Raw genomic sequence first — 25,400 nt, 5'->3', positions numbered from 1 at the left:
CAATTTATTTGAGCATGAGCTTTCGTGAGCTACAGCTCACTTCATCGGATGAAGCATAAGCGAAAGCTCATGCTCAAATAAACTGGTTAGTCTCTCAGGTGCCACAAGTCCTCCTTTTCTTTTTGTGAATACAGACTAACACGGCTGTTACTCTGAAGCCATTCTGTTCATTGAAACAAACAGGCTCCCTGGGGGTGGTTGGGGGAAGGAAGCTCCCTGCTTCGGTCAGAAGATGCCTGCTGCAAATTTCATCATGATCTGCCTAGACTGACCCTCACACGTTACAAAGGCAAGAGCAAGCCCCTTGTGGCACCAGTAGACACAGGGCTGCTCCGGCAAGGGAGGAGGGGGCTGCTGCCCCGCACACATTCAGGGGATAATTATCCGCACAGCTAGCCCAAGTTTCAGGCTGTAACAGCAGCAGTGGAGAATGACCACCTGGGATCTTTCCCTACTGTCAAGAAACAAATATGAGGTGTCACGCCACAAATGTTACTTACATTACACTTAAAACTTTCCCATTTTTTCCAATTCTCCATTTTGGGGAATGGCAGTATCCCAGTGTGGCCATTTATTCTGCCAGTTAGTCCCACTTGTCTGTGAGAGTTTTTCCTTTGCCTATACTGGGCTTTGGGTCAGGTTACTAGGTAGGGCCATATAGGTTGTTACACACAAATTCTGATTCCCCTGTGAATGCCTTGATCCTACCAAATCTACTCAGGGTTGCACTTTTCTAGGATCTTTTCCCCCCGAACACAATTTGAGGAACTACTGGTCCTTTTGTGCAGATACAAGCAACTGCTGCCCTTAAGCAGCCATTTTATAGGTGTGTGTCTGCTGTGCTGTGTGTCCTTCTCTTCCAACTGGTAAGTAATCTTAGCTCCTGTTTACTTACTCTTCAATATTTCTGCGGGTGGCAGAGTCTCACAAACTTGAGTACCATCTGTGAATTTCATTGATATGATGTTTACTCTCTCAAATCCTTCCAACTTAATCCTTTGTGTTTATCATAACTATTTGTATAAACTCTTCAGGGCACATAAACCCAAGCCAATCTGAACAATTTGTAAGATTTGGCTGCCAAAATTTATAGATCTATGCTGCTAACATCCATCATTTAATTATATAGTGACTTTTTAAGAGGTTTTTTTTTTAAAGTTTGGTACCTCAGCTACTTTTGAGCCATCATTAATTTCACCCTCCCCCATCATTTGTTAATTAATGCACATACTTTCTCTCTAATGCTACTTTCCCCCTGACAAACTTTTAAATGTTCATCTTAACCCCTGTAGTTTAGTGTAAAGGGATTGTTGTCCCCTTACTCACATTCAGTGGGGGTGTTTTGGTTGACTAGCTCCCTGTACCAAAAGGGGAAGGGTCAATGAGAAATCAGGACCCTGAGACTGACAGTCCCCAGTGGCAATGGGGAGAGGCCAATGCTCCAGCTCAGCCTGATTGACAGGCTAATGAGGGAGTCAGGAGGCGACGGGAGTCCTGTCCTCTGTGTGAGCTGGAATTGCCTGGGTCAGACAGAGTGGGGCCGAGCTAAGGAGAGAGCAGGGGCCCAAGCTGAGCTAGGGAACAGAGCTGGGCCAGCCAGTGGGGCCAGAAAAGCAGCCCAGAGAGAGCAGATCCTGTGCTGGGAGCAGAGCTGCAGCCACAGAGCCAGAGGGGCCAGAGAAGCAGTTCAGGGGTCTGGAGGCAGAACAGCAGCAGCAGCAGCCGTGCTGAGGCAGAGTGGAGCTGGGGCTGGAGCAGGAGCAGTCTGGAGCCAGGTGTGGTGAGCAACTGGGGCCAGCCGAGCGCAGGAAGACACCCCCAGCCAAGGGTCCTTGCAAGCCAGACTGGGAGGGGGATCTTAACCTGACAGGGGGCTGATGCTGGGAAGAAGGGTCCCACCACCCAAAGCCCGGAGGTGCGTGGCCACCACCAGAGCAAGTGTCCAAGCCACAGCATCCCTGCAGCACAGCCAGGGCCTGAGAAGGAGGCCTGGGACCTACAGGGAACAGACTGTGAACTGCCCTGACATTCCAGAGACACTGTTTGTGACGTTCCCTGCCACAGAGTGGGATGATGTGTTTTCCTCTAATCTTTTCCATTTTTCCTTATTCTTTTTTAAATTAATTGTTGATTAAATAACTTGTATTTGCTTTAAATTGTATGTAATGGTCAGTGGGTCAGGGAAGTGCCCAGTGCAGAGAGAGTACCCCGGAGTGGGGACACCCTAGCCCCTGTCCTAGGTGACCACAGCAGGGATGGGGGGTTGAGCCCCCCAGGAATCCTGGGCCCAGACTTGTTGGGGTTACGAGGACTCTGCCAGACAGGAGAGTGGAAGGGGAGTCCTCAAGGGCAGGGAGGCCTCTGGGTAAAGGAAGTGGGAGTGAGGACTCAGATCCTTTTGCTAGCCCACTTCACCGGGGTAGTGCAGAAGCCAGGAAAGATCCCCACAATAGCGGGGCCATTCCCCCGCTTACATTAGCATCAGCTCATTTATGTTAGTGGTGAAAGACCAAGTTACAACACAATCTGAAAATTTCTTTCATGATGAATTAGAAAGATCTCCAAAAATGTCATGCCCAAGGATAATCTAGAGATCATGCAGCTACTGTGCTGGCCCTGTATGTGATGGAAACCACTTCAAGCCAGGGGGTGCTGCACCCTCAGTACCCCTAGTTCTAGCACCTATAACTTATTTAAAAATAAAACAACCTAAGTTATAAAACCATAGACTACAAAAGGTTCCAAAACCTTTTAAAAAAGGCTCTGTATCTGACTGAAAATAGTTCTTAGACCAAGATTCCTGTGCAGTGTTTGAAACCTAAACACTGGCGCACTAGGACATTACAAGTGAAATGAATTAAAAGTTGTAGAACTGATTTTTTTCCAGTGTCTACACTTAGATAAATGCAGAAAGTAAAGCACAGCCAGGCTGCAAGAGCAGAACAGAGAACTTGTAATCTTTCCCTGCTGTGAAGAAACAAGCCTGAGCTGCCACCACCACAAATATTGTTTAAATTACACTTAAAACTTCCCAATTTTTCCCAACTTTCTAATTTTGCAGTGACTGTCAGTACCCCAGTGTGGTCATTGATTCTGCCATTTGGTCCCACTTGTCTGTGGGAGTCCTTCCCTTGCCAACAATGGGCTTTGGGTCAGGTCCATCAGCTGTGACATAGAAACACCGATTCCTTTGTGAATGCCTGGCTTCTACCAAATAGGAATTAGGAACAGTGTTCCTGTCAGCTAATTTCTAAATTATTACCTGCAAAAAAACCCCTAGCATTTTCAGGTGCCTGGAATGGAATAATGTAGCCCCTGGAATGGAATAATGGTTAAAGTCTCACCCCCCCCCACCGCCCCCCCAAATCTGAAATGGCCTGGTTTTGCCCCTGGGCCTCTCTCCCTGCCCCTGCCTCCTGCTGTTTGACCCCCCACCCCTGCACAGTCAGTTTCCACCCCCCATGTGCTCTCTTTGCCCCTCTGCGAACAGCAGGCAGCAGATTTGAATCCCAAGTGAGGCCAGAGTGAGGCCAGCAGCTTCAGCAGATGCTCAGTCCCTGTGCGCAGTACACATATGAGTTCATAAACCATCTCTTTAAGAAACTGCTTTACCAACTGCACACTCATTTTTTTCATTTTTTTCCTCAAAATTATAGATCAAACGTTTGGTGTTAGTAATATCTCTCTCTGTCTATAAATCTGGCCCCCCACATGACCCAGTAATCCTGGGAGAAGGTACTGCCTAAATACATGTTTAATCATATCAATAGAATGCAAATGAATCCCTGGACAATGTTTTTAGTGACTCAAACATACAAGCCATGCAGCACATTGTGTCTGGTAGCAAGGTTTGACAGGACACCACGGATCCAGACACATGCCACGTTTCCAGCCTGCTGATTTCATTAGCTGGTGCCACCAGGGGGCTCTGGGCATGGACATGCCAAACCCATGAAAAAAACACAGAAAATGGGCTTGTTTTTGGCTTAATTGGCTTGTGAGTTGCTTGTTGGCTAGTTTTTGCCTTCTAGCTTGTTGTGCTTGGTGCTTCTTTTTTTTTGATTGGTTCCCGGCAAGCAGGGGCAAGGGGGGGTGAGAGAGAGTCAGGGGTGCACAGCGGGCCCACCACAGTCCCAGACTGCATGCTGGGGGGATCTAGTCACATAGAGTGTTGGGGTTCTTAGGGATTGGCTTGTTTTGGCCTTGTTTTGAAATGGGATTAGCTTGATTTTTGGTTTATTGTGAAAGTCATAGAATATCAGGGTTGGAAGAGACCTCAGGAGATCATCTAGTCCAACCCCCTGCTCAGAGCAGGACCAATCCCCAATTTTTGCCCAGATCCCTAAATGGCCCCCTCAAGGATTGAATTTACAACCCTGGGTTTAGCAGGCCAATGCTCAAACAAGTTGGGGTGCTTATTTACCATGTGAAAGTTGGCAACTGTGCTCTGGGGGCTGCTCGGGTACGGAGGCTGCACTCGCTGCCTCTCGCTCTGCTCGGGGTCGGAGCTTCCCGGGTCAGATGCTGCTGCTGCTGCCTCCATTGTCTGGGACCTGGGAGCGGGACCGAGCAGGGCTGTGCCGGGGAGAGACCTGCATTAATCCCACTCTGTGCCCAGCCCCTGTGGCAGCCCTGGGCTCTGTACGCCCAGGCGCCTGAGCCGGAGCCTGCAGGGGATGCAGAGACCTGGGGGACCGCGCTGGTGCTGGGAGGGTAGGCCGGGCCACGCCGCTCTGCATAGCGCTGGGAGATCTCTGGGGAAAAGCTCCAGCCAGGGGAACAGGGAGCTGGGTCCCCACTGTCTGTCCCCCTCGGGCAGGTCTCTGGGTCTGTCCCTGGGCTGGGCCTGAGCTGGACCCACTGCCCAGGGGCTGGGACGCTGTAGGGTGAAGAACTTTGAGAGCCCCCCAGGGAAAGCCCTAGGGAAGGGCAGAGCTGTGGCGGGGTGATGAGTTAGTTGGTTTCCCACAGAAAAGGGGCACTGCCCCAAACCCAGCGAACAGTGACATGTACCTGTGAATTAGCCCCCAAATGTGCCCTCAGCCAGGGCAGTGTCATGGGCACAGAGCTGCAGCTGTGCACATGGAGGCCCTTTGCACACTCAGAGGGGGAGAGGAATGGGTGGAAAATAACAGTAGGTGCGGAACTGTGGGTGTAAATTCAAAGGCTGATGCTGGCTAACGCGAGTAATAAAGTGACCAAGTGTTTTCCCAGCCTGGCAGAGTCTAAATCCTCTGTCTGCAGGGAGGGAGCCTGGGGGTGGGTGGGTATCGGGGTGTGAAATGAACTAAAACCCCTTCTGAGACCTCCCAATTGCCCTTCTCGCCCTGACAAGCTGCAGAATAACGTCCATGTTTTGATCCAGATCGTCCCATCCTCCCAGGGGACGGGGCAAGGAAATGGCTGAAGTGGAACAAGCTCAGGTAGGAGATGGTCCGGTAGCTGCTGGTGGGTTTGGTCTGGAGTGAATTCGTGGGGGGACAGGGAAAGCAGAAGGGGAGGAGAAGAGGAAATGAAATCTCTCTGCTGGGCTCTGTGAATGTGGGGCCTGAAATCCAATGACATTTCCAGCAGAGGGTGGGGGGGACATTCCCCCATGTGAGGTCACAAAACCCTGGATGTGCCAATATTGAAGGCCCATCGCCCTTGCACAGCAGCCATGAGCTCTCTGGAAAGTCAGGGGATGGACTTGAATCTCAGACTGTCTCTCTCAAGGAGGAAGCAGTATGGGAAGTTGCTGCCCATGGGCTGTGGTCTGTATAGGCAGCAGCTGGGGATGGCAGGGAAATTCCTTTGTAGGCTGCAATGTGGCGTGGGGATGTGTAGGAAGGGTAAGAGGGATGCAGAGACAGAGATGGGATCATGGGAGTTGCAGACGACCCCAGCCCTGCACGCAGGGTTGCTTTACCCTTTGCTCTCCATTTATTCATTACTCTGCCCCCTCCCCTTCCCATCTGACTCCAGAAATTCACACCCCCCAGTCCATATTTGCAGAGGTTGAGCTGATGAAATCTGGGACTCATTAGAAACAGTCCCTGTTCTACTCCTTCCCATCTCCCCCCCCCAAAACACTCCCCATCCCCACTGTCCCCATCACATCCCCATTTCCCCTCCTCGGGTTACTCCTCCCCCCCCCACTGGTTCTTTACCCTTCTTCCCCACAGAAAGCAGGGAGATTTTCTAGCCCTCCGTGTAATGGGGTTGACCCACGGCATGCAGCACCTCCTCCTGGCAGCTCGGGGGATTAGCTCCTCCTCTGTCAGTGTCTCTCCCAACATCCTGCGGGCCCCTCTCACTGCTGGAACCGCAGTCTCCGCTTCATGACTCAGACCTCAGGCCGGGTCACCATATGTGTTCCAAGGTATCAAAGTCCCTCTTGACAATCCGGGGCTCAGGCAGTCTCCCTGCTCACTGCCCCACCAGTGCCACTTCATCAGTGGCTGGCAGGGGGCTCGGGCCCGCCCTCTACTCTGGGTCCCAGCTCAGGGGTTCTCTCATCAACAGCCCAGGTCTGGCCTACCCTGTACCTCGCTGCTTTTCCCCTGAGCCTTGCCACCCTCTCTGGTTCTCCCCTTTCGCTAGGTTTGCCAAGCCAAGCTCCCTCCTCCCAGGGAGTGACTGCAGCCTGCATTCCCGCCACTCCTGTCTGTAGCCAACTTCCTGGTTTATATAGGCCCTGCCTGTCCCTGCATAGTGAGCCTCTCTCTAATTAGCTGTCTCTAACCTAAAGCTCCCCTGTTGGCAGCCTAATTAGCTTACTGGGCCCAACTAGCCCAATTCAGCTCTTGCAGGGCCTGTGCGGGGAGCACCCCCAACCTAGGGTTGTGAAACCTCCTGGTTTCACCAGGAGTCTCTCGGAATCGGGCTTGATCTCCCAGAGGCTACTGAATCCAACCGAGAAATTTTAGGCTGCTAAAAGTCTGGTGGCACAGCGGGGCTAAGGCAGGCTCCCTGCCTGCCCTGGCCCTGCACTGCTCCCGGAAGAGGCCAGCACGTCCCTGCAGTCCCTGGGGGCGGGGGTCTCTGTGTGTTGCCTGCACCCCGAGTGCCGACTCCGCAGCTCCCATTGCCTGGGGACTGCGGCCAATGGGAGCTGCAGGGACGGTGCCTGCAGGCAGGGGCAGATCACAGAGCCTGCCCCTGCACAGGGCCAGGCTGCTGCGCCGTCGCCTGGGAGACGCCTAAGGTAAGCGCCTCCCGGCTGGAGCCCTCACCCCCTCCCGCACCCCACACCCCCTCCCCCAGCCCTGAGCCCCCTCCAGCACCCAAACTCCCCCCTAGAGCTTGCACCCTGCACCCCCCCACACACCAAACCCCTACCACAGGCTCAGCCTGGAGCCCCCTCCCACACTTCGAACCCCTTGGCCCCAGCCCAGAGCTCGCATCCCCTCCTGCACCCCGACTCATTGCCCCATCCCAATGAAAGTGAGCGAGGCTGGAGGACACTGTGTATCGGAGGGAGTGGGGATGGAGTAAACGGGGCAGGGCCTCGGGGAAGGGGCACGGGCGCGGCAAGGGTGTTTGGGTTTGTGTGATTAGACTGTTGGCAACCCTACCCCTATCACGCTGCCTGAGACTGAGCTGGGGGCATTGTGGCTGGGGGAACAGGTCCTGAGTGGGGGACTCTGGCTGTTTCAGGGGCTGGTGACCTTTGAGGAGGTGGCTGTGTACTTCACAGAGGAGGAGTGGGCTCTGCTGGACCCATGTCAGAGAACCCTCTACATGGATGTGATGCAGGAGAATTATGAGAACGTGACCTTGCTGGGTAAGGTTTACTGTCCCCTTGGGCATTAGAAGCAGGGGGATCTCTGATGAACCAAAATCAGTTTCTACTCAGGGTTCTTTCCTGGTCCCCTAGATTTCAGGGGGATCAGCCCAGTAATCCCTTGAACTCTTGAGAGACAGCCTGTCACCTCCATACCCCTTCCAGGGAAGAGGCAATTCGGAGACAGGGTGGATATGTTAAACCACCCCATCCAAGAGAGAAGATGGGTGGTATGTTCCTCTTGTCTTTTTAAACATGGGCTCATTCTCACATTTGGGGATTTTGTGTGTCCTGCTCTTCCCAGGACTGGCTCTGTGCCTGGAAAGGGTTCTGGTCTTAGCAGCGTTATAAAGGGGTAAGAGGTTGAATGTCTTGTTTGACAGCTGCTTTCAACTACCTGAAGGAGGGTTCCAAAGAGGATGGAGCTGGACTGTTCTCAGTAGTACCAGATGACAGAATAAGGAGTTCTCAAGTTGCAGTGGGGGAGGTTTAGGTTGGATATTAGGAAAAACTTTTTCACTAGGAGGATGGTGAAGCACTGAAATGGGTTACCTAGGGAGGTGGTGGAATCTCCTTCCTTCGAGGTTTTTAAGGTGAGGATTGACAAAGCCCTGGCTGGGATGATTTAGTTGGGGATTGGTCATGCTTTGAGCAGGGGGTTGGACTAGATGACCTCCTGAGGTCCCTTCCAACCCTGATATTCTATGATATTCTATATTCTATGCCAGATTCTTAAAATCCCTCAGAGTGGAGATCCCTGAATGTACACATCTCCTAGGGACCATTCATTCTGTCCAAAGGATATCCAGGAACATTTCCCCATTTGTTGGCTTTATACAAGGGCACCCTCCCACCCAGGACATCTGGAAACATCTTTGTCTTGAATAACTGTAAGACCCTGGTGTGACCCAGGGTGTCTAGGGAAGCCCTCACTGAAAATGCCAAGGGCAGGGCAGGCTGAAAAAAGGAGAGCGCTTACTCCCAAAACTGGTGGTTAACACTGAAGTTAGACTCCCCAACCAGTCACGAACTGTGCTTCTGATCCCCCACACGGATTGTCAAGAAGCTGAAAAAATGAAATCACACAGCCCCCTTTATTGCATTCCAGTTCTCTGGCTCCCAATCACCATCTAGGTCCAGTAAAGTGAAAAGTTATTTAAACAAAATGTTCTTCTGACCCCAAAGGGCCAGCGACATTACCAGATCAGTATTAGTTTGGATGTTACCCAAAATACCATGCTGCCAGCCAGTCCTTTAGGGTCTAAAACTAAAAGTTTATTAGAAAAGAAAAGAACAAGAAGAGAGTTGTTAAATGGTCAAGCAATCACATACACACATAAGACTTCAAAGTCCAAATATCAGGTTCTTAGCAGTATTGGTGAGTTACTGGCTTGAAAGTCCCTCTGGAACACATCCACAGCTTGGACGGGTCATTCAGTCCTTTGTTCAGAACTTCAGTTTGTAGAAAAGTTACTCCAGAGGTAAGAAGCAGGAATGAAGACAAAATGGAGATGATGCAGCTGCCCTTTATATTTTTTTGCCATGTGGCTTGTACTTCCTGTGTCCCAAACACAAGCTGCCCAGCACATGGTATGTAAAGCCATAGAATTCTCTACATGTCTTGCTGGCTCATAATGTGTAGTCCCTGGCTTCTTTCAGTGGGTTCATTGTACAGCTGATGACCCTTGATGGGCCATCAAACAGGCTAGGCAGTGCTGACGCCAATCTGTCTGGGGGTGTCACCCAGAAACACAGCACAAGTTTTGAAATACGGATGTACCCTACACATCTATAACTCATAATTCAAAGGTGATACAAACATATAAACAAAATTATTATACTTGGCAAATTATAACATTTTCACAGACACTTTACATGGCATATCTGGTCAGATTCCTTACAATTTTATAAATTTGGTATCAACAGTATCTTAAAATGTCTCCCATATTTCATACAGCGGCACACCTGGTTTCACCTCTTTTCTTTCCCTGGAGCAGCATTTCCCATTCCCAAACCTGAGGTGATCTCACAGCTGGAACGAGGAGAAGAGCCACGGGTCACAGAGTTATGGGGCTATGTGGAAAGGGAGCTCTTCAAAAACACCTGCACGGTGAGGAATTGGTTAAATGGATTCACAAACCATCCATGACTGGCATAAACAGCTGGGATTCCCACAAAGGGCCCGTGAGCTTCCCGCTTTCTTCCTCGCCTCACCTAGTTCAGGATTGTCTGCAGCAGGTATTGTGTCCTCACGACAGATGACACTCATGGCTCCTGTCCTTTTCATCTCCGCAAGAGTTATTCCTGTTTGTTCCACCCCTTTTCCATTCCCCTTCCTGAGCTTCCCTTTCTCTCTGGCACAGGGAAGGACTCATGTCTGGATTCTTTTTCTATCTTAGCAGGTGATGGGTTGGTGGGTGAGAACAAGGAGAAGAACCCTGGGCAGGAAGGTCCTGAGCAAGTGGAACTGCAGGGGACCTTACAGGGAAGATGTGAAGAGGAAGTTTCCCAGAGTCCAGAAAAGGGACATGCCTGTGAGAGTCAGCCCAGACCAGAGAGGCAGCAGGGAAATCACCAAGGGGAGAGATCAGGTAAATCCACTCACCGAGATGGAGATCTGAATAACCTGAATGAAAGTATGATCCAGCCACGAAACTGCACTACAGAGAAACCGTATGAATGTGCTGAGTGCGGGAAAAACTTCAGTTGGAGATCAAACCTGATTGTACATCAAAGAATCCACAAGGGAGAGAAACCCTATAAATGTCTCAGCTGTGGGAAAATGTTCAAGGGGAAATCAGACCTTACTAAACATCAGAGAATGCACAGTGGAGAAAGACCCTATAAATGCACCGAGTGTGGGAAAAGCTTCAGTCGTAGCTCAAATCTCACTGCACATCAGAGAGTCCATACAGGACAGAGACCCTATAAATGCTCCGAGTGTGGGAAAAGCTTCTTTCATGGCTCACATTTAATTGTACATCAGAGTCCATTTGGAAGAGAGACCCTATAAATGCCCCGAGTGTGGGAAAAGCTTCAAGCACAGCTCCGCTCTCTATAGACATCAGAGAATCCACACTGGAGAAAGACCCTATAAATGCACTGAGTGTGGGAAAAGCTTCACTCGGAGCTCGGTCCTCACTAAACACTGGAGAACCCATACAGGAGAGTCACCCTATAGATGTTCTGTCTGTGGGAAAAGCTACAAGACAAAGTTGGATCTAATGTCTCACCAGAAACTGCACACAAGATAGAAGGTGTTGGTAGCTCTCCCTGTGGGTCAATGGGTCTGTGCACTCCTGAAGCAGAGTGTAAATGTGTTGCATTTGAAGAGGGTCTGGGTAGGGTCAGGAGGTGGCTGATGATTGGGGTTTCAGTGGGGGGATGTTGGCGGGGGCCAGGGAGGAGGAAATGCTGGGTATTAGGGAGATGGGTCATTTCAGGGACTGGAGGGAGCAGTCAATGGGATTAGTCGGGAGACATTTCTGTGGATTCCACCCACACTTTCCAATGTAGAGAGGAGGTAAAAATACCCGGTCGCGGCTTGTGTCTGACCGTCTCTGCAGCTCCTCAGACCCCTCGTGGTGGGGATAGGAGAACATTATTCAGGGAAGCAGCGATGGCGCCTGTGGCTCTGTAGCTATAAAGCAGAGAGAGCTGCTGATCTGAAGTGTCAGGATTTCAGAGCCGTGCAAAATGTATGGCATATTTCCGGATACAGAGAGGTGGGCTGCAGGTCGGGGAATGCATGGGAGTGTTATCGGTGGGGTGGGATCTTTGGGGTATTGCACTGTTGCTGTGTGGGCAGTATGGTGTAATAGTGAGAACAGGGAGATTAGGAATCAGGACTCTTGGGTTCTCTTCTGCACTCTAGAAGAGGAATAGGGTCTAATGAGCTAGAACAGGAGAGACAACTATGAATCAGGACTCCTGGGTTCCATTCCCAGCTCTGCTAATATTTACACTTGTGACCTTATACAAGTGGCCCTTCTCCTGGATCTTCCTGCTAGGAAACTGTTTTAGTGAGCCAAAGGGAAAGTTTATCTGGTTTCCTTTGTCCCTGTTTGCAGGGAGAGGCTCTGCTCATGACACATTGGGATTATTCCTGAAATACAGTAGAACCTCAGAGTTATGAACACCTCGGGAATGGAGGTTGTTCATAACTCTGAACAAAATGGTATGATTGTTCTTTCAAAAGTTTACAGCTGAACATTAACTTAATACAGCTTTGAAACTTCACTATGTAGAAGAAATATGCTGCTTTTAACCATCTTAATTTAAATGAAATAAGCACAGAAACCGTTTCCTTACAACGTCAAATCTTTTTTTTAATCTTTCCATTAATTTTTTTCATAGTTTACATTTAACACAGTACTGTACCGTATTTGCTGGGGGGGGGCGGGTTGGTTGGTCTCTGCTGCTGACTAATTGCGTACTCCTGGTTCCAAATTACGTGTGTGGTTGACCAGTCAGTTCGTAACTCTGGTGTTCTCACCTCTGAGTTACTACTGTAATGGCCATGGGAGGGTTTTATTTCTTATTGTCGATGGTCAGGGAGGAGAGAGGGTCTCTTGTTTCTGGAAATTCTGGAGTCTTTTTCTTGTTGACATTTTTACTTCTCTTGGTCTCTGGCTTTCCAAATAAATAATAAAATGTTTGTGTGAATTTTCTCATCACCCTGGGCATCCCACAAGTTTCCTCAGTTCTTGAGGGCTGGTGGGCAAACTGCCTCAAACCGGGTCAGCTCCTCCCTTATTCACTGCCCCTCAGCAGGAATTGCTCATTTCCCATATCCAGCCTATTTGATGATGTTTCTGTCCATCTGGTTTTAAAAGGGGATCTGGGATCCTCCACGTCTTTGCTCTCACAGCTCTGAGTGCCTCTGGGTTCATTCTCTGTCTCTGGGTTCATTCTCTGGCAGTGACCATGAGTTGGTTGAGTTCAGGATCCTGACACAGGGAAGAAAGGTAAGCAGCAGGATACGGACCCTGGACTTCAGGAAAGCAGACTTCGACTCCCTCAGGGAACGGATGGGTAGGATCCCCTGGGGGACTAACATGAAGGGGAAAGGAGTCCAGGAGAGCTGGCTGTATTTCAAGGAATCCCTGTTGAGGTTACAGGGACAAACCATCCCGATGTGTCGAAAGAATAGTAAATATGGCAGGCGACCAGCTTGGCTTAACGGTGAAATCCTAGCGGATCTTAAACATAAAAAAGAAGCTTACAAGAAGTGGAAGGTTGGACATTTTCCCTTCTGTTGGGTTTGTAGAAGGGCAGCCACCCACACAGCACATCTACATCCACCTTTGTCTCTGAGTAACCCTCTGAGCCAGGGAGCTCAACACTGATACCTGAGCAGAGAAAGAAGAGGAAGACAGCACAGCCTCCCCTCCTTAGCAAGAACAAGAGCCCTCTCATGGCAACAGCTAATGAAACCCCCTCACTACACTCTCCCCCTGGGGATGGAAACTGGGCTAAGGAGGGATCTGGCCAGAATCCTTCTCCCTGCCTGGAACTGTGCCCCACAGAGCAGCATCCCCTGCTGCCATCAGGGCTGTGTCTCATCTTATGGGCTCCTTTTGACTGGGGATCTCTCTGGATCCATGGGTCCCTGGTCACTTCACAATCTCTTCAGGCTCCTGATTCCTACCCAGATAGCAGTGCTAGGAGGGGGAAGCGAATGTAGAGGAACCCTGGCTCACCAGACAACTTAAAAAGGGAAACCAGATTGACAGGGACATCTGCAGCAGGGGCTGGAGGACCGAGGGTAAGGCTGTGGGAGGGGACTGGAGCAGCAGGGATAGCTGAGCTAAATAACCATTTCCCCCCTCACCTCCCCTTTGTGTCTCATTTGTTGCTATTTCTTCCTTTCCCTTGTAGCTCTGTATCACTTTCACCTCCTGATCCTCTCCCTTCTCTACTTTCCTCCTTTTTTTGTTCTCACCTCTTTCACTCCCTCTCTCACACACACATTCTCTGTCTCTCAGTCACATAATCTCTGAGCCCCTCAACCCCAGGGATCTCTCAGCTGCCTCATGGTCTCTGGGCCACCTCATCGCCCTGTGGGGCGCTCAGACCCACCCCATCCCATATTGGTCCACCCTCTAGCATGGAGAGCCTTCTCAGTCCCCTACCTGGGCTCTGTGCATCATCACACTCCTGCCTCTGAACACGCCCTGTCCTCGCTTCTCCACTGGCTTCTCACCACCCGCAAATCACTCCCATGCGGTACCTGTAGCTGGGATCTGGTGATCCAGAACAGGTCTGGCTCTCAGGGACGTCTATTCCCCCAACCCCGAGGGTGAACTCTCCTTAGCAGTGGAAGTATCAGGGGGTGGGACCCGCAGCAGGGGGTCCTGCTCTGTGGGACATGTTCCCAGGCTGGGAGAAGGAGTCAGGCTGGATCCAGACACGTTTCACGATCCCAGGCCGAAGGCAGCAGGTTTTATCAGCTGGTGCCACCGGGGGTTTCCAGGGGCTGCTCAGGGATGGGAGACTGCACTCGCTGCCTCTTGCTTTGCTCAGGGTTGGAGCTTCCCGGGTCAGACACTGTGGTTGCCGCCTTCATTGTCTGGGGGCGAGACTGAGCAGCTGGCAGCTACAGCGGGGGTCTGTGCCAGGGAGAGACCTGCATTAACCCCCCTCTCTGCCCAGCCCAGCTGGAACCAGCCTCTGGGGCAGCCCCAGGCTCTGCCCACCCCGGCTCCTAAGCCGGAGCCTGTAGGGGATATAGACACCTGGGGAGACTGCACTGGAGCTAGGAGGGGAGGCCGGGCCCCTCTGCACAGCGCTGGGGAGATATTTGGGGAAAAGCTCCAGCCAGGGACACAGGTAGCTGGGTCCCTGCTGTCTGTTCCCCTCAGGCAGGTCTCTGGGTCTGTCCCAGGGCTGGCCCTAAGCTGGACCCGCTGCCCAGGGGCTGAGAGGCTGGGTGTGTGTGAATGGGGGTGAAGCCCTTTGAGAGCCCCCCAGGGAAAGCTCTAGAGAAGGACAGGGCTGCGGTGGGGTGATGGGTTCGTTGGTTTCCCACAGAAAAGGGGCACTGCCCCAAACGGGCAAAACAGTGACATGTGCCTGTGAATTAGCCTCCAAATGTGCCCCCAGCCAGGGCAGCGCAGTGGATACAGAGCTGCAATTGTGCACACGATGGCCTTTGCACACTCAGTAGGAGAAGGGGAGAGGAATGGCTGGAAATAACTGGGTGCAGAACTGTGGGTGTAAATTCAAAGACTGATGCTGGCTCACGTGAGTAATAAAGTGACCAAGTGTTTTCCCAGCCTGGCAAAGTCTAAATCCTCTGTCTGCACGGAAAGAGCCTGGGGTGGGGGTATTGGGGTGTGACATGAACTAAAGCCACTTCTGTAACCTCCCCCATTGCCCTTCTCAGCCTGACAGGCTGCCGAATAACATCTGTGTTTCGATCCAGATCATCCCAGCCTCCCAGGGGACAGGACAGGGAAATGGCTGCAGTGAAACATACTCAGGTAGGAGATTGTCCAGCAGCTGCTGGAAGGTTTGGTCAGAAATGAATGGGGGAAAAGAGGGAGGAAAGGAAAAGGGGAGGAGAACAGAACATGAAATCTCTGCTGGATTCTTTACACGTGAGCCTTGAATTACATAAGAACGGTCTTACTTGGTCAGACTAATGGTCCATCTAGCTCAGTATCCTGTCTTCCGACAGTTGCCAGTGCCAGGTGCTTCAGAGGGAATGAATAGAACAGGTGATCATTGAATGATTCATGCCCTGTCATCCACTCCAAACTCCTGGCAGCCAGAGGCTAGGGACACCCAGAGCATGGGTTTGCATCCCTGACCATCTTGACTAAAATAGCCATTGATGAACCTATCCTCCATGATCTTATCTGATTATTTTTTGGCCTTCAAAACATTCCCTGGCAATGAGTCCCACATGTTGACTGTGCATTGTGTGAAGTAGTTCTTTTTGTTTGTTTTAAATTTGATACCTATTGGGTGACACCTGTTTTTTGTGTTATGTGAAAGAGTAAATAACACTTTGTTACTTTCTCCACACCAGTCACGATTTTATAGACCTCTATCATATCCCCCTTTAGCTGTCTCTTTTCCAAGCTGAACAGTCCCAGCTCCTACCCTTTGTTTCCTGTCTTTTAACCAGTTACTGATCCATGAGAGGACCTTCCCTCTTATCCCATGACTGATTGTGTTGCATAAGAGCCTTTGGTGAGGGATCTAGTCATAGGCTTTCTGAAAGGCCAAGATCACTATATCCACTGGATCACCCTTGTCCACATGCTGTTAACCCTCTCAAAGAATTCTAGAAGATTGGTGAGGCATGATTTCCTTTTACAAAAACCATGTTGATGTTTTCACAACAAATCTTGTTCCTCTATGTGTCTGATAATTCTGTTCTTTACTATGGTTTCAACCAGTTTGCCAGGTACTGAAGTCAGGCTTACCAGCCTGTAATTGCCGGGATCACCTCTGGAGCCTTTTTAAAAATTGCATTACATTAGCTATCCTCCAATCATCTGGTACAGAAGCTGATTTGAGTGATAGGTTACATATCACAGTTAGTAGTCCTGTGACATTCCCAGCGGGGGTATGTATGTGTGTGGAAATTTGTCACTGTGAGGGAACAAAGCCCTGGACGTGCTGATATCAGAGGCCTGTTGCCAGTGCAGAGTATGCCCCAGCCATCAGCCTCCTGGAAAGGCAGGGGATGGGCTTGCATCTCACAGGGGTTTAACCAGTCACTGCAGGACGGCACACTGCCTCTCTCACGCTGGCTGAGCTGTGCGCCCCTTGAGAGAGAGCGCCTTGTGACGTTGGTCCTGTGACATATGATCTGTATAGAGAACAGCAGGTGATGGCAGATTACGCTGCAATGTGATGGGTGGGGAGAGGATGTGTAGGGAGTGGGGAGGGGTAGTGGAGAGCAGAACGGGGGCCATATATGGGGGTCACGGGAGTTACAGACACCCCCAGCCCGGCACTCAGAGTATAAACAGTGTTCTATTCCCTCCTCTCCCCCCACCACACTCCTCACCCCAGTGTCCCCTCCACATCCCCATTTCCCTTCCTCACTCCTTCCCCACATTCTCCCCAACTCCCCTCCACTTTCACTCCCCCCCAGGGTCACTCCTTCCCCCCACTCTCACTGGCTCCCCTCCACCACCCTTATAGTACCTGCTGCTTCCCCCCCAAACCCAACTCCTGCCCCTCCAGGTCCCTCCAAAAGCCATCCTCTAAGGCTGTATTATGTCTGGTACAGTCCAGGCTGTATGATCTCACCATGCAGCCAGCTCAGCCACTGCCTGTGATGTGCACACAGCAGCAGGGTGCACCAGAGGGATTCCTCTGCCTGCAGCTGGATTTGGTCTCTAAATCAGGCTTTTCTGGTTTTCATTTTCACCCAATCAGCAGGATGCTGCCAGTGGTTCCCTAGAACATTCCCTGGAATTTTGGAATGGATCGGCTGCAGTGTCCAACAGATATTGCATCACAGACACAGGGAGAAATCCCTTTGTGTGGTGTGTCAGGCCCTGCTTCCCAGGGGCAGGGGGCTCTGGTGGACCATGCTCAGAGAACCCTCTACAGGGACATCATGCAGGAGAATTATCAAAATGTGACCTCTCTGGGTCAGGAATCCTGGTCCCTTGGGTATTAGAAGTAGGGATATCTCTGAAGTACCTCAATCACTTCTACCCAGGATCCTTTCCTGGTCCCCTATATTTCAGGGGAATCATCCCAATAGTCCCCAGACCATTGAGAGAAAGCCTATCCCCCCTATATTGCTCCCAGAGGAGAGGCAATTCAGAGACAGTGTGGAGACATTAATCCATCCCCATCCAAGGGAGAGGATGGGTGTGTGACACCCTGACACCCCCATATTCACCACTGTTATATAATTAGGATATGTTTTGCACAAATTATGCCTTGTGAGGTATCATTCTAAAAGTTTTGATTTACTAGACAATAATATCTCATTAGATTGTATGTGCTATCATTATATGTGAAGTTACGAAGTTTGGCTATGTATGTGTTACTGAAACATGTTCTTAGGTTGAAAACACCCACAAGCAGCCTTTCAGGTACAACAGTAAAAAGGCCAAACAATGTTAATGGCTTATTGAGGAAATGCACACAAGAACAACAATTACCCCAGGAACTGTGTACAATAGAAACCTCTCAGAGATAGCACTACATAGTGGGAACTGTTTGACCCAGGTCACAGCAAAAGAGCTTTCCAGCAAGTGGGAAGAAGATATAAAAGGGTGAAATGACATCATGGTAGTACCTCACTCTCCCTACAACACACCTGGAAACACCTGAGGAACAGAGACTGAACTGGGGGAAGTGATGATCCAAGGCTAAAGGGATTTCTAGCTTGTATATGAAAACCTGGGAAACCCAAGCTGCAAAGCAAAGGCAGCTTGTGCTTTAAGAATCGGCCAGCTTGTTTATCACTCTATGTGAGAATTTGGTAATTCATATCCTACTTCACTAGTATATTAAGCTCAGTTTGTGTTTTTGTCTATTTACTAGGTAATCTGCTTTGATCTGTTTGTTCACATCAATACAAACCAAAATATCTGCTGAGGAGTTTTTATTAAGGGAACAATTCAGGATCTAGAAGGCCTCAGCTTCCCCTGTCCTTGCTCTTCAGGGCTGGGAATGTGCAAATGGTGGGAGAGGTCAGGAAATGATTGGTCCCAAGTAACTGTAACTGGCTTTTGAAAATACAAGTTTTTCTCATTGTAGAGGGATTCAGAGTCTGTAGTGTGACAGCAACAGGGAGGGATAGGGATGGAAACAGGAGTCAGGAACTTGGCTGTGAAATGCACTAAAGCTCCTGAACCCTCCCCAATCACCCTTCTCAAAACGATAGAAAATTGATAAAGGAATCAAAAGAACAGAAGGAGAAATCTATGGCCAAAATAACCACCACACCCTGCTCCACCTTGTTCCGTCTTCCTAGGGGTTGGTGAATGGAAATGGCTAAAGCAGATCCAATCGTGGTAGGGGATTTTTTAGGAACCTTATATTATTGTTCCATTATTGTATTACCAAGGAGCCCTAGTCATGATCCAGAATCCCATTGTGAAAGGCATAGTACAAATGTAGAACAAAAAAAAACCATAACAAAACCAGGGGATGTTTTGTCTGGTGGCTGCAGTTGTTCGCTCCCCTCCAAAGCAGGTCCAGGGCAGGGGGTGAAATCAGAGCCCTGGTGTTGGGGTTTGATGGCCCAATTTTTGATCAATGGAGCTGGCAGCTGGGACAGAGAACAGGACAGCAGAGTGCCTAGGGGATAAATCCCCTTTTCCCCAATAGAGACAGTTGTGACACCACGGAGTTAGTATCATAGAAAGCACCAGAAAACTAGAAGCAGGAGCCAGACACCTGATGGGAAGCAAACGCCTGGGATGGAGTCCAGCCAGGATGTTTGAGAGCCCTTTAGCTGCTCTGTGTCCTCGGGGAAACATCAAGATTCTGCCCAGGAACAACTGGATTCCTCACTGAGCTGAAAGAGAGAATAGACACTAGAGATGCTGCTGGTGAGGAGACAAGCTGCTCCCCCGCTGGAGGCGTCTGTGTATCCAGCCTTGTGCTAAGCTCATGAACTGAGGAAATTCCCCAAGATGCCCAGGGAGATGAAGGGTTTGCAATAAATCTTTTATTCAGGAAAGCAGAAACCAATGTTGAAAAAACTTCAATGCGAAATTAAGACTCAACCAAAATCTAAATGTCCAGAAACACAAGACCCCCATCATCCAGAGACCAGGTGAATTCCCTCCCAGGGCAGTCATTTCAGGAATAATCACATTGTGATCTGAGTCTCGGCTTGAAATCAGGGACAAGGGAATCCAGCTAAAACCTTTCGACTCAGTAAAACACTCTCCCTGACAGAGAGAGCTAGGGAAGAATGAGACAGTGGCAGAATAATAAAATACAGTAATAAAAGAAACTTTCTAGCTGAAGATGCCAATATTCATAGAATCATAAAACTGAAAGGGGCCTCAAGAGGTTATCTAGTCCAGTTCCCTGCACTCGTGGCAGGACTAAGTATTGTCTAGACCATTCCTGGCAGGTGTTTGTCTAACCTGCTCTTAAAAATCTCTAATGATGGAGATTCCACAACCTCCCTAGGCAATTTATTCCAGTGCTTAACCACCCTGACAGTTAGGAAGTTTTTCCTAATGTCCAACCTAGACCTCCCTTGCTGCAATTTAAGCCCATTACTTCTTGTCCTATCCTCAGAGGTTAAGAAAAACAATTTTTCTTCCTCCTCCTTGTAACCTTTTACATACTTGAAAACTGTTATGTTCCCTCTCAGTCTTTTCTTTTCCAGACTAAACAAACCCAATTTTTTCAATCTTCCCTCATGTTTTCTAGACTTTTAATTATTTTTGTTGCTCTTCTCTGAACTCTCTCCAATTTGTCCACATCCTTCCGGAAATGTTGTGCCCAAAACTGGACACAATACTCCAGTTGAGGCCTAATCTCGTGTCTTGCTTACAACACTCCTACTAATACATCCCAGAAGGATGTTCACTTTTTTTGCAACAGCATTACACTGTTGACTCATATTTAGCTTGTGCTCCACTATGACCCCCAGATCCCTTTCCGCAGAAAAGCAGACGTATTCAATAATTTCTGTTCTGTATCTGGGAACAAAAATGAAATAGATGATGTAGTTATATCATATGACGGCAACACTCTTTCCATTCCAATTGTATCTTGTGCGGATATTAAACAGCAGCTACTAAAGTTAAGCAGTTTTAATTCCACATGTCCAGATAACTTGCATCCAAGAGTTTTAAAAGAGTTAGCTGAGGAGCTCTCTAGACCATTAATGTTGATTTTAAAATAACTCTTGAAACACTAAGGAAGTTCCAAAAGCCTGGAAGAAACCTAATGTTGTGCTTAGAGGGTTAATGGGATGACTTAGGCAATAGTAGGACTGCCAGCCTTACAGATCCTGGGAAAATTAATGGAGTGGCTGATACGGGACTTGCTTAATAAAGAATTAAAGGAGGGTAATATAATGAATCCCCATTAACATGGGTTTATGGAAGACAGATCCTGTCAAACTAACTTGATTTATTTTTAATGAACTTACAAGTCTGGTTGATAAAGGTAATGGTACTGATTGAATATACTTAGACTTCTGTAAGACATTTGACTTGGTACTGCATGATACTTTGATTAAAAAACTAGAACGATACAAAATCAACATGGCATATATTAAATGGATTTAAAACTGATTAACTGACAGGTTGCAAAATATAATTATAAATAGGGAATCATCACTGAGTGGGTGTTTCTAGTGGGGTCCGGCAGGGATCAGTTTTTTGCGGTATGCTTTTTAACATTTTCATCAGTAACCTGGAGGAAAACATAAAATCATCACTGATAAAGTTTGCAGGTGACACACAGATTGGGGACTGTTACAAAGTCGGGTGCCAACAAACCATATGCATTTCAGTATGGCCAAATATAAACTCATACAATTATGAACAAAAAATGTAGGCCTTAATTACAGGGATGCAGGACTGTATCCTGGGAAGCAGTGATTCTGAAAAAGACTTGGGGGTCACGGTAGATAATCAGCTAAACGTGAGCTGCCAATGGCCCAAAGGGCTAATGCGCTCCTTGGATGTCTAAACAGGGGAATATTGAGTAGGAGTAGAGAGATTATGTTACCCTCCATATTTGGCAATGGTGTGACAGCTACTTGTCCAGTTCTTGTGTCCACAATTCAAGAAGGTTGTTGATAAACTGGAAAGGGTTCAGAGAGGATCCACAAGAATGATTAAAGTCTTGAGAAACATGCCTTATAGTGGAAGACTCCAGGACCTTGATCTATTTATTTTAGAAAAGAGAAGATTAGGAGGTGACTTGATCACAGTCTCTAAGTAAGTATCTTGGAAACAAATATTTGACAATCGGCTCTTCAGTATAGCAGACAAAGATCTAACAAGATCCAATGGCTGGAATTTGAAGCTGGACAAATTCAGCCTAGAAATAAGGCACAAACTTTTCAACAGTGGAACAACTTCCCAAGGCTTGTGGTGGATTCTCCATCACTGGCAATTGTTAAATCAAGACTGGATATTTTTTTAAAAAAGATCTGCTCTGGTTCAAACAGGAATTAATTCAGGGAAGGCCTACGGCCTGCGCTATACAGGAGGTCAGGCTAGGGGAACACAATGATCCCTTCTGACCTTAGAATCGATGAACACACAGTGATTAGTGACATCCCACAACTCTCCAGGGAGGTGGGCGACTATTACTATCCCCAGGGCAGAGACAGGAGCAACAGGACAACAGAGAGGGGAAGTGACTGGTACAGGGTCACACAAGAAGACACTAGGAGAGTTGGCTACTAAACCAAGAAGTCCTAACTCCCACTTTCTTCGCCCAGCTCTAGCCACCTGACCACACTCTCTTCTCAGAGCCAGGAGCCAAACCCAGGAGTGCTACGTCCCAAGTCCCCAGCTCTCACTGTTGGCTTCTCAGGAACACGGCAATCAAACCTCTTGGGGGAATCTCCCCCCATGGATTCCCCAATGTCCAGTGCACCCCCGCATGTCTACAGGGATGTTCAATACACCAAGACTTGCTCTGAAATCCTGTTACTTCAGAGCAGTAGCTCTCGGCTGCTTTATAACTACGCCCAATATGACTGCACATCCGCGTGCATCTGTCCTCAAGGGCCCTAGGAACTGCAAGGATGACTGGATGGCAACAGGGAATTTTTACCTCCCTGCTAAATTGGAAAGCGAGTGTGGAACTTGCACAAAATGTCTCCCCACTAATTCCATCGCCTGCTCCCCCCAGACCCTGAAATGACTTATCCCCCCAGTGCCCAGCACTCCCCCCTCCTTTGGCCTCACCAGCCGCCCTCAGTGAAATCCAAACCATCCACCTGCCTGCTGCGCCCACTCAGCCCATCCTCAATTGCAGCAGGTTTACACTTTGCTTCAGGGGAGCACAGACCCATTGCCCCACAGGGACAGCTCCCACTGCCTTCTATCCTGTGTGGAGTTTCTGGTGAGACACGAGGGAGACCTTTGCCTTGTAGCTTTTCCCACAGACAGAACATTTATAGGGTGTCTCTCCATTGTGCATTCTCTGGTGTCTAATAAGGTGCCATTTCTGAGCAAAACTTTTCCTGCACTCGGGGCAATTATAGGGCCTCAGGCCGGTGTGGATTCTCCTGTGTCTAATAAAGGCCGAGCTGTGACCAAAGCTTTTCCCGCAATCGGAGCATTTATAGGGCTTCTCTCCTGTGTGGATTCTCCGATGCACAATAAGGTCGGAGCTATTACTGAAGGTTTTCTTGCAGTCAGGGCAGTTATAAGGTCTTTCTCCTGTGTGGCTTCTCTGATGTGAAATAAGTTCTGAGCTCTGCTTGTAACTTTTCCCACAGACAGAACACTTATAAGGTGTCTCTCCCGTGTGGATTCTTTTATGTATAGTGAGGTCTGAGCTCCGAATGAAGCTTTTCCCACACTCGGGACACCGAAAGGGTCTCTCTCCAGTGTGGGTTTTCTGGTGTGTAATGACATGAGCCTTCCGACCGAACCCCTTCCCGCACTCAGGGCAGTAGAAGGGACGGTCTCCCGTGTGGATTCTCTGATGAGTGATAAGGTGTGAGCTCCGACTGAAGCTCTTCCCGCACTCAGGGCAGTTATAGAGTTTCTGTCCCGTGTGGATTCTCTGATGCTTAATGAGGTTTGAGCCATCACTGAAGGTTTTCCCACAGTCAGGGCAGTTATGGGGTTTCTCTCCCGTGTGGGTTCGTCGATGAGAAAGAAGTTCTGAGCTGCGCTTGAAGCTCTTCCCACAGTCGTGGCACTTGTAGGGTCTTTCTCCCGTGTGGACTCTCTGATGTATAATCAGGGTAGAGCTCCGACTGAAGCTTTTCCTGCACTCGGGGCAGTTATAGGGTTTCTCCCCTGTGTGGTTTCTTTGATGTACAATAAGATGTGATCTCCAACTGAAGCTTTTCCCACACTCAGCACAATCATACATTTTTTCTTTACTGCAGATTCCTGGCTGGATCGTGTCTTCGGGAAGGTCTTTCAAAACTCCTCCACGGTGAGTGGATTTACCCCGTGTCTTCCCTCTGTGGTTTCCCAGCTGCCTCTCTGGCCTGAGCTGACTCTTGCAGGTTGCTTCCTGGAGTTCTGAGCAGGGACTTTTCCTTTCAGCTCTTCCTGACTGCATCCCATGCCGTTCCACTTGCTCGGGACCTCCCCGCTGAGAATTCTCCGCCTCCTTCTCAGTCACCGTCCCATCCCCTCCTGGGACAGAGTGAAAATTCAGACATGAATATCAACTTGATCTGAGATGAAAGGGAACCTCAGAAAGGAGAGTGCAAAGTGGGGAGCAAACCAAAATAACTGCTGGGAAGATTGAAAAAAGCAGGAGCTGAATGTCCCCTCCTCCAAAACCTTTCTCTGGAAGAGAGGGAACCAATTCTGCCTCCATATCCCATCCAACAACTCCAGGTGAAGGGAGCTACAGCCAGGTGTCAGGCAGGGCAGACAGGAAGCCATGAATCACATGACACCTCGTGGGAACAATCCTGACCTGGGTGAGATGAGGCAGAACTGGGGTAGCTCATGGGGCCTTTGTGGGAATCCAAGCTATTGACATCAATGGTGGGTGATTTCTGCGTCCATTTAACCAATTCCTCACCTGTGTGGATGTTTCTCAGGATCTCTTTTTCCTTAGAGCCCTGGAGATCCGGGACCCAAGGCTCTTCCCCCCGTTCCAGCTGGGAGATCACATTCGGTTTGGGAATAGGAAAACCTGCTCCAGGGAAAGAGAACAGAAGAGACAAGAATTTTACAGTTATTCTGACCAGAGATGAGTTGGGTGGGTGCCCTTGTATAAATGCAACAGATGGAAAAATGTTCCTGGAGCCCCTTTGGGATGATCAGATGGTTCCTGGGAGACCTGCAGTTCCCCCTGCAGGAGATTCAAGGATTTCCACACACTGGGGATTATATGACTCTGGCAAAGCACAGTTGTGCAACCTCTTACCCCTTTGTAATCGTGGTGACACCAGAGCCCTTTTTGGGTATAGAGCCAGTCCTGGGAAGGAAGGGACACACAACATCTGTCTGCGTACCAGTGTGTGCCCATATTTAAAAACACAGATAGAGAGGATGGATGGTATGTTCCTCTCTCTCGGACATGCTGGGGATGGAGATGTATTAGCACCCCACTATGTCTCCATATCTCCTCTCCCATAGGAGGAGGCATAGAGGATGCAGACGCTTCCCCATGGGTTCTGGGGACTATGGGATGATCCTCCTGAAATCTAAGGGACCAGGGAAGAACCCTGAGCAGAATCCAACCCAGAATCTTCAGAGACACCCCAGCTTCTAATAACCAAGGAGACAGGAATCCTTACCCAGAGATGTCACAGTCTCATAGTTCTCCTGCATGATGTTCCTGTAGAGGGCTCTCTGACTGGGGTCCAGCAGTGCCCACTCCTCCTTGGTGAAATACACAGCCACTGCCTCGAAGGTCACCGGCCCCTGAAACAGCCATAATCCCACCAGCCATAATCCCACTCAGGACCTGTTCCCCCAGCCATAATCCCACCAGCTCAGTCATGGGCAAGGCTGGAAAATCC

The 25,400-nt window shown here is 49.3% G+C and overlaps 1 protein-coding gene and 1 pseudogene across 1 annotated transcript in view; one reads left to right on the top strand and one right to left on the bottom strand.

Annotated features, from left to right (window-relative positions):
- The first annotated feature begins 5,399 nt into the window (after nucleotides 1–5,399).
- LOC125621492 (uncharacterized) lies at nucleotides 5,400–11,193 on the top strand (annotated as a pseudogene).
- Nucleotides 11,194–17,688: 6,495 nt separating this feature from the next.
- The window catches only part of LOC125621848 (uncharacterized), a 35,453-nt gene continuing 27,741 nt past the window's right edge, over nucleotides 17,689–25,400 (bottom strand). Inside the window, exon 7 of the mRNA XM_075119464.1 lies at nucleotides 17,689–23,767. Within this exon, the coding sequence (XP_074975565.1) occupies nucleotides 22,781–23,767 (987 nt within the window). The 3' untranslated portion in view covers nucleotides 17,689–22,780. The remainder of the gene's footprint in view (nucleotides 23,768–25,400) is intronic.

Source organism: Caretta caretta, chromosome 14 (assembly GCF_965140235.1).
Source record: "Caretta caretta isolate rCarCar2 chromosome 14, rCarCar1.hap1, whole genome shotgun sequence".
Lineage (NCBI taxonomy): Eukaryota > Metazoa > Chordata > Testudines > Cheloniidae > Caretta > Caretta caretta.
The sequence above is the reverse complement of the archived record's forward strand: the minus strand, read 5'-3'. Positions and strand labels throughout refer to the sequence as shown.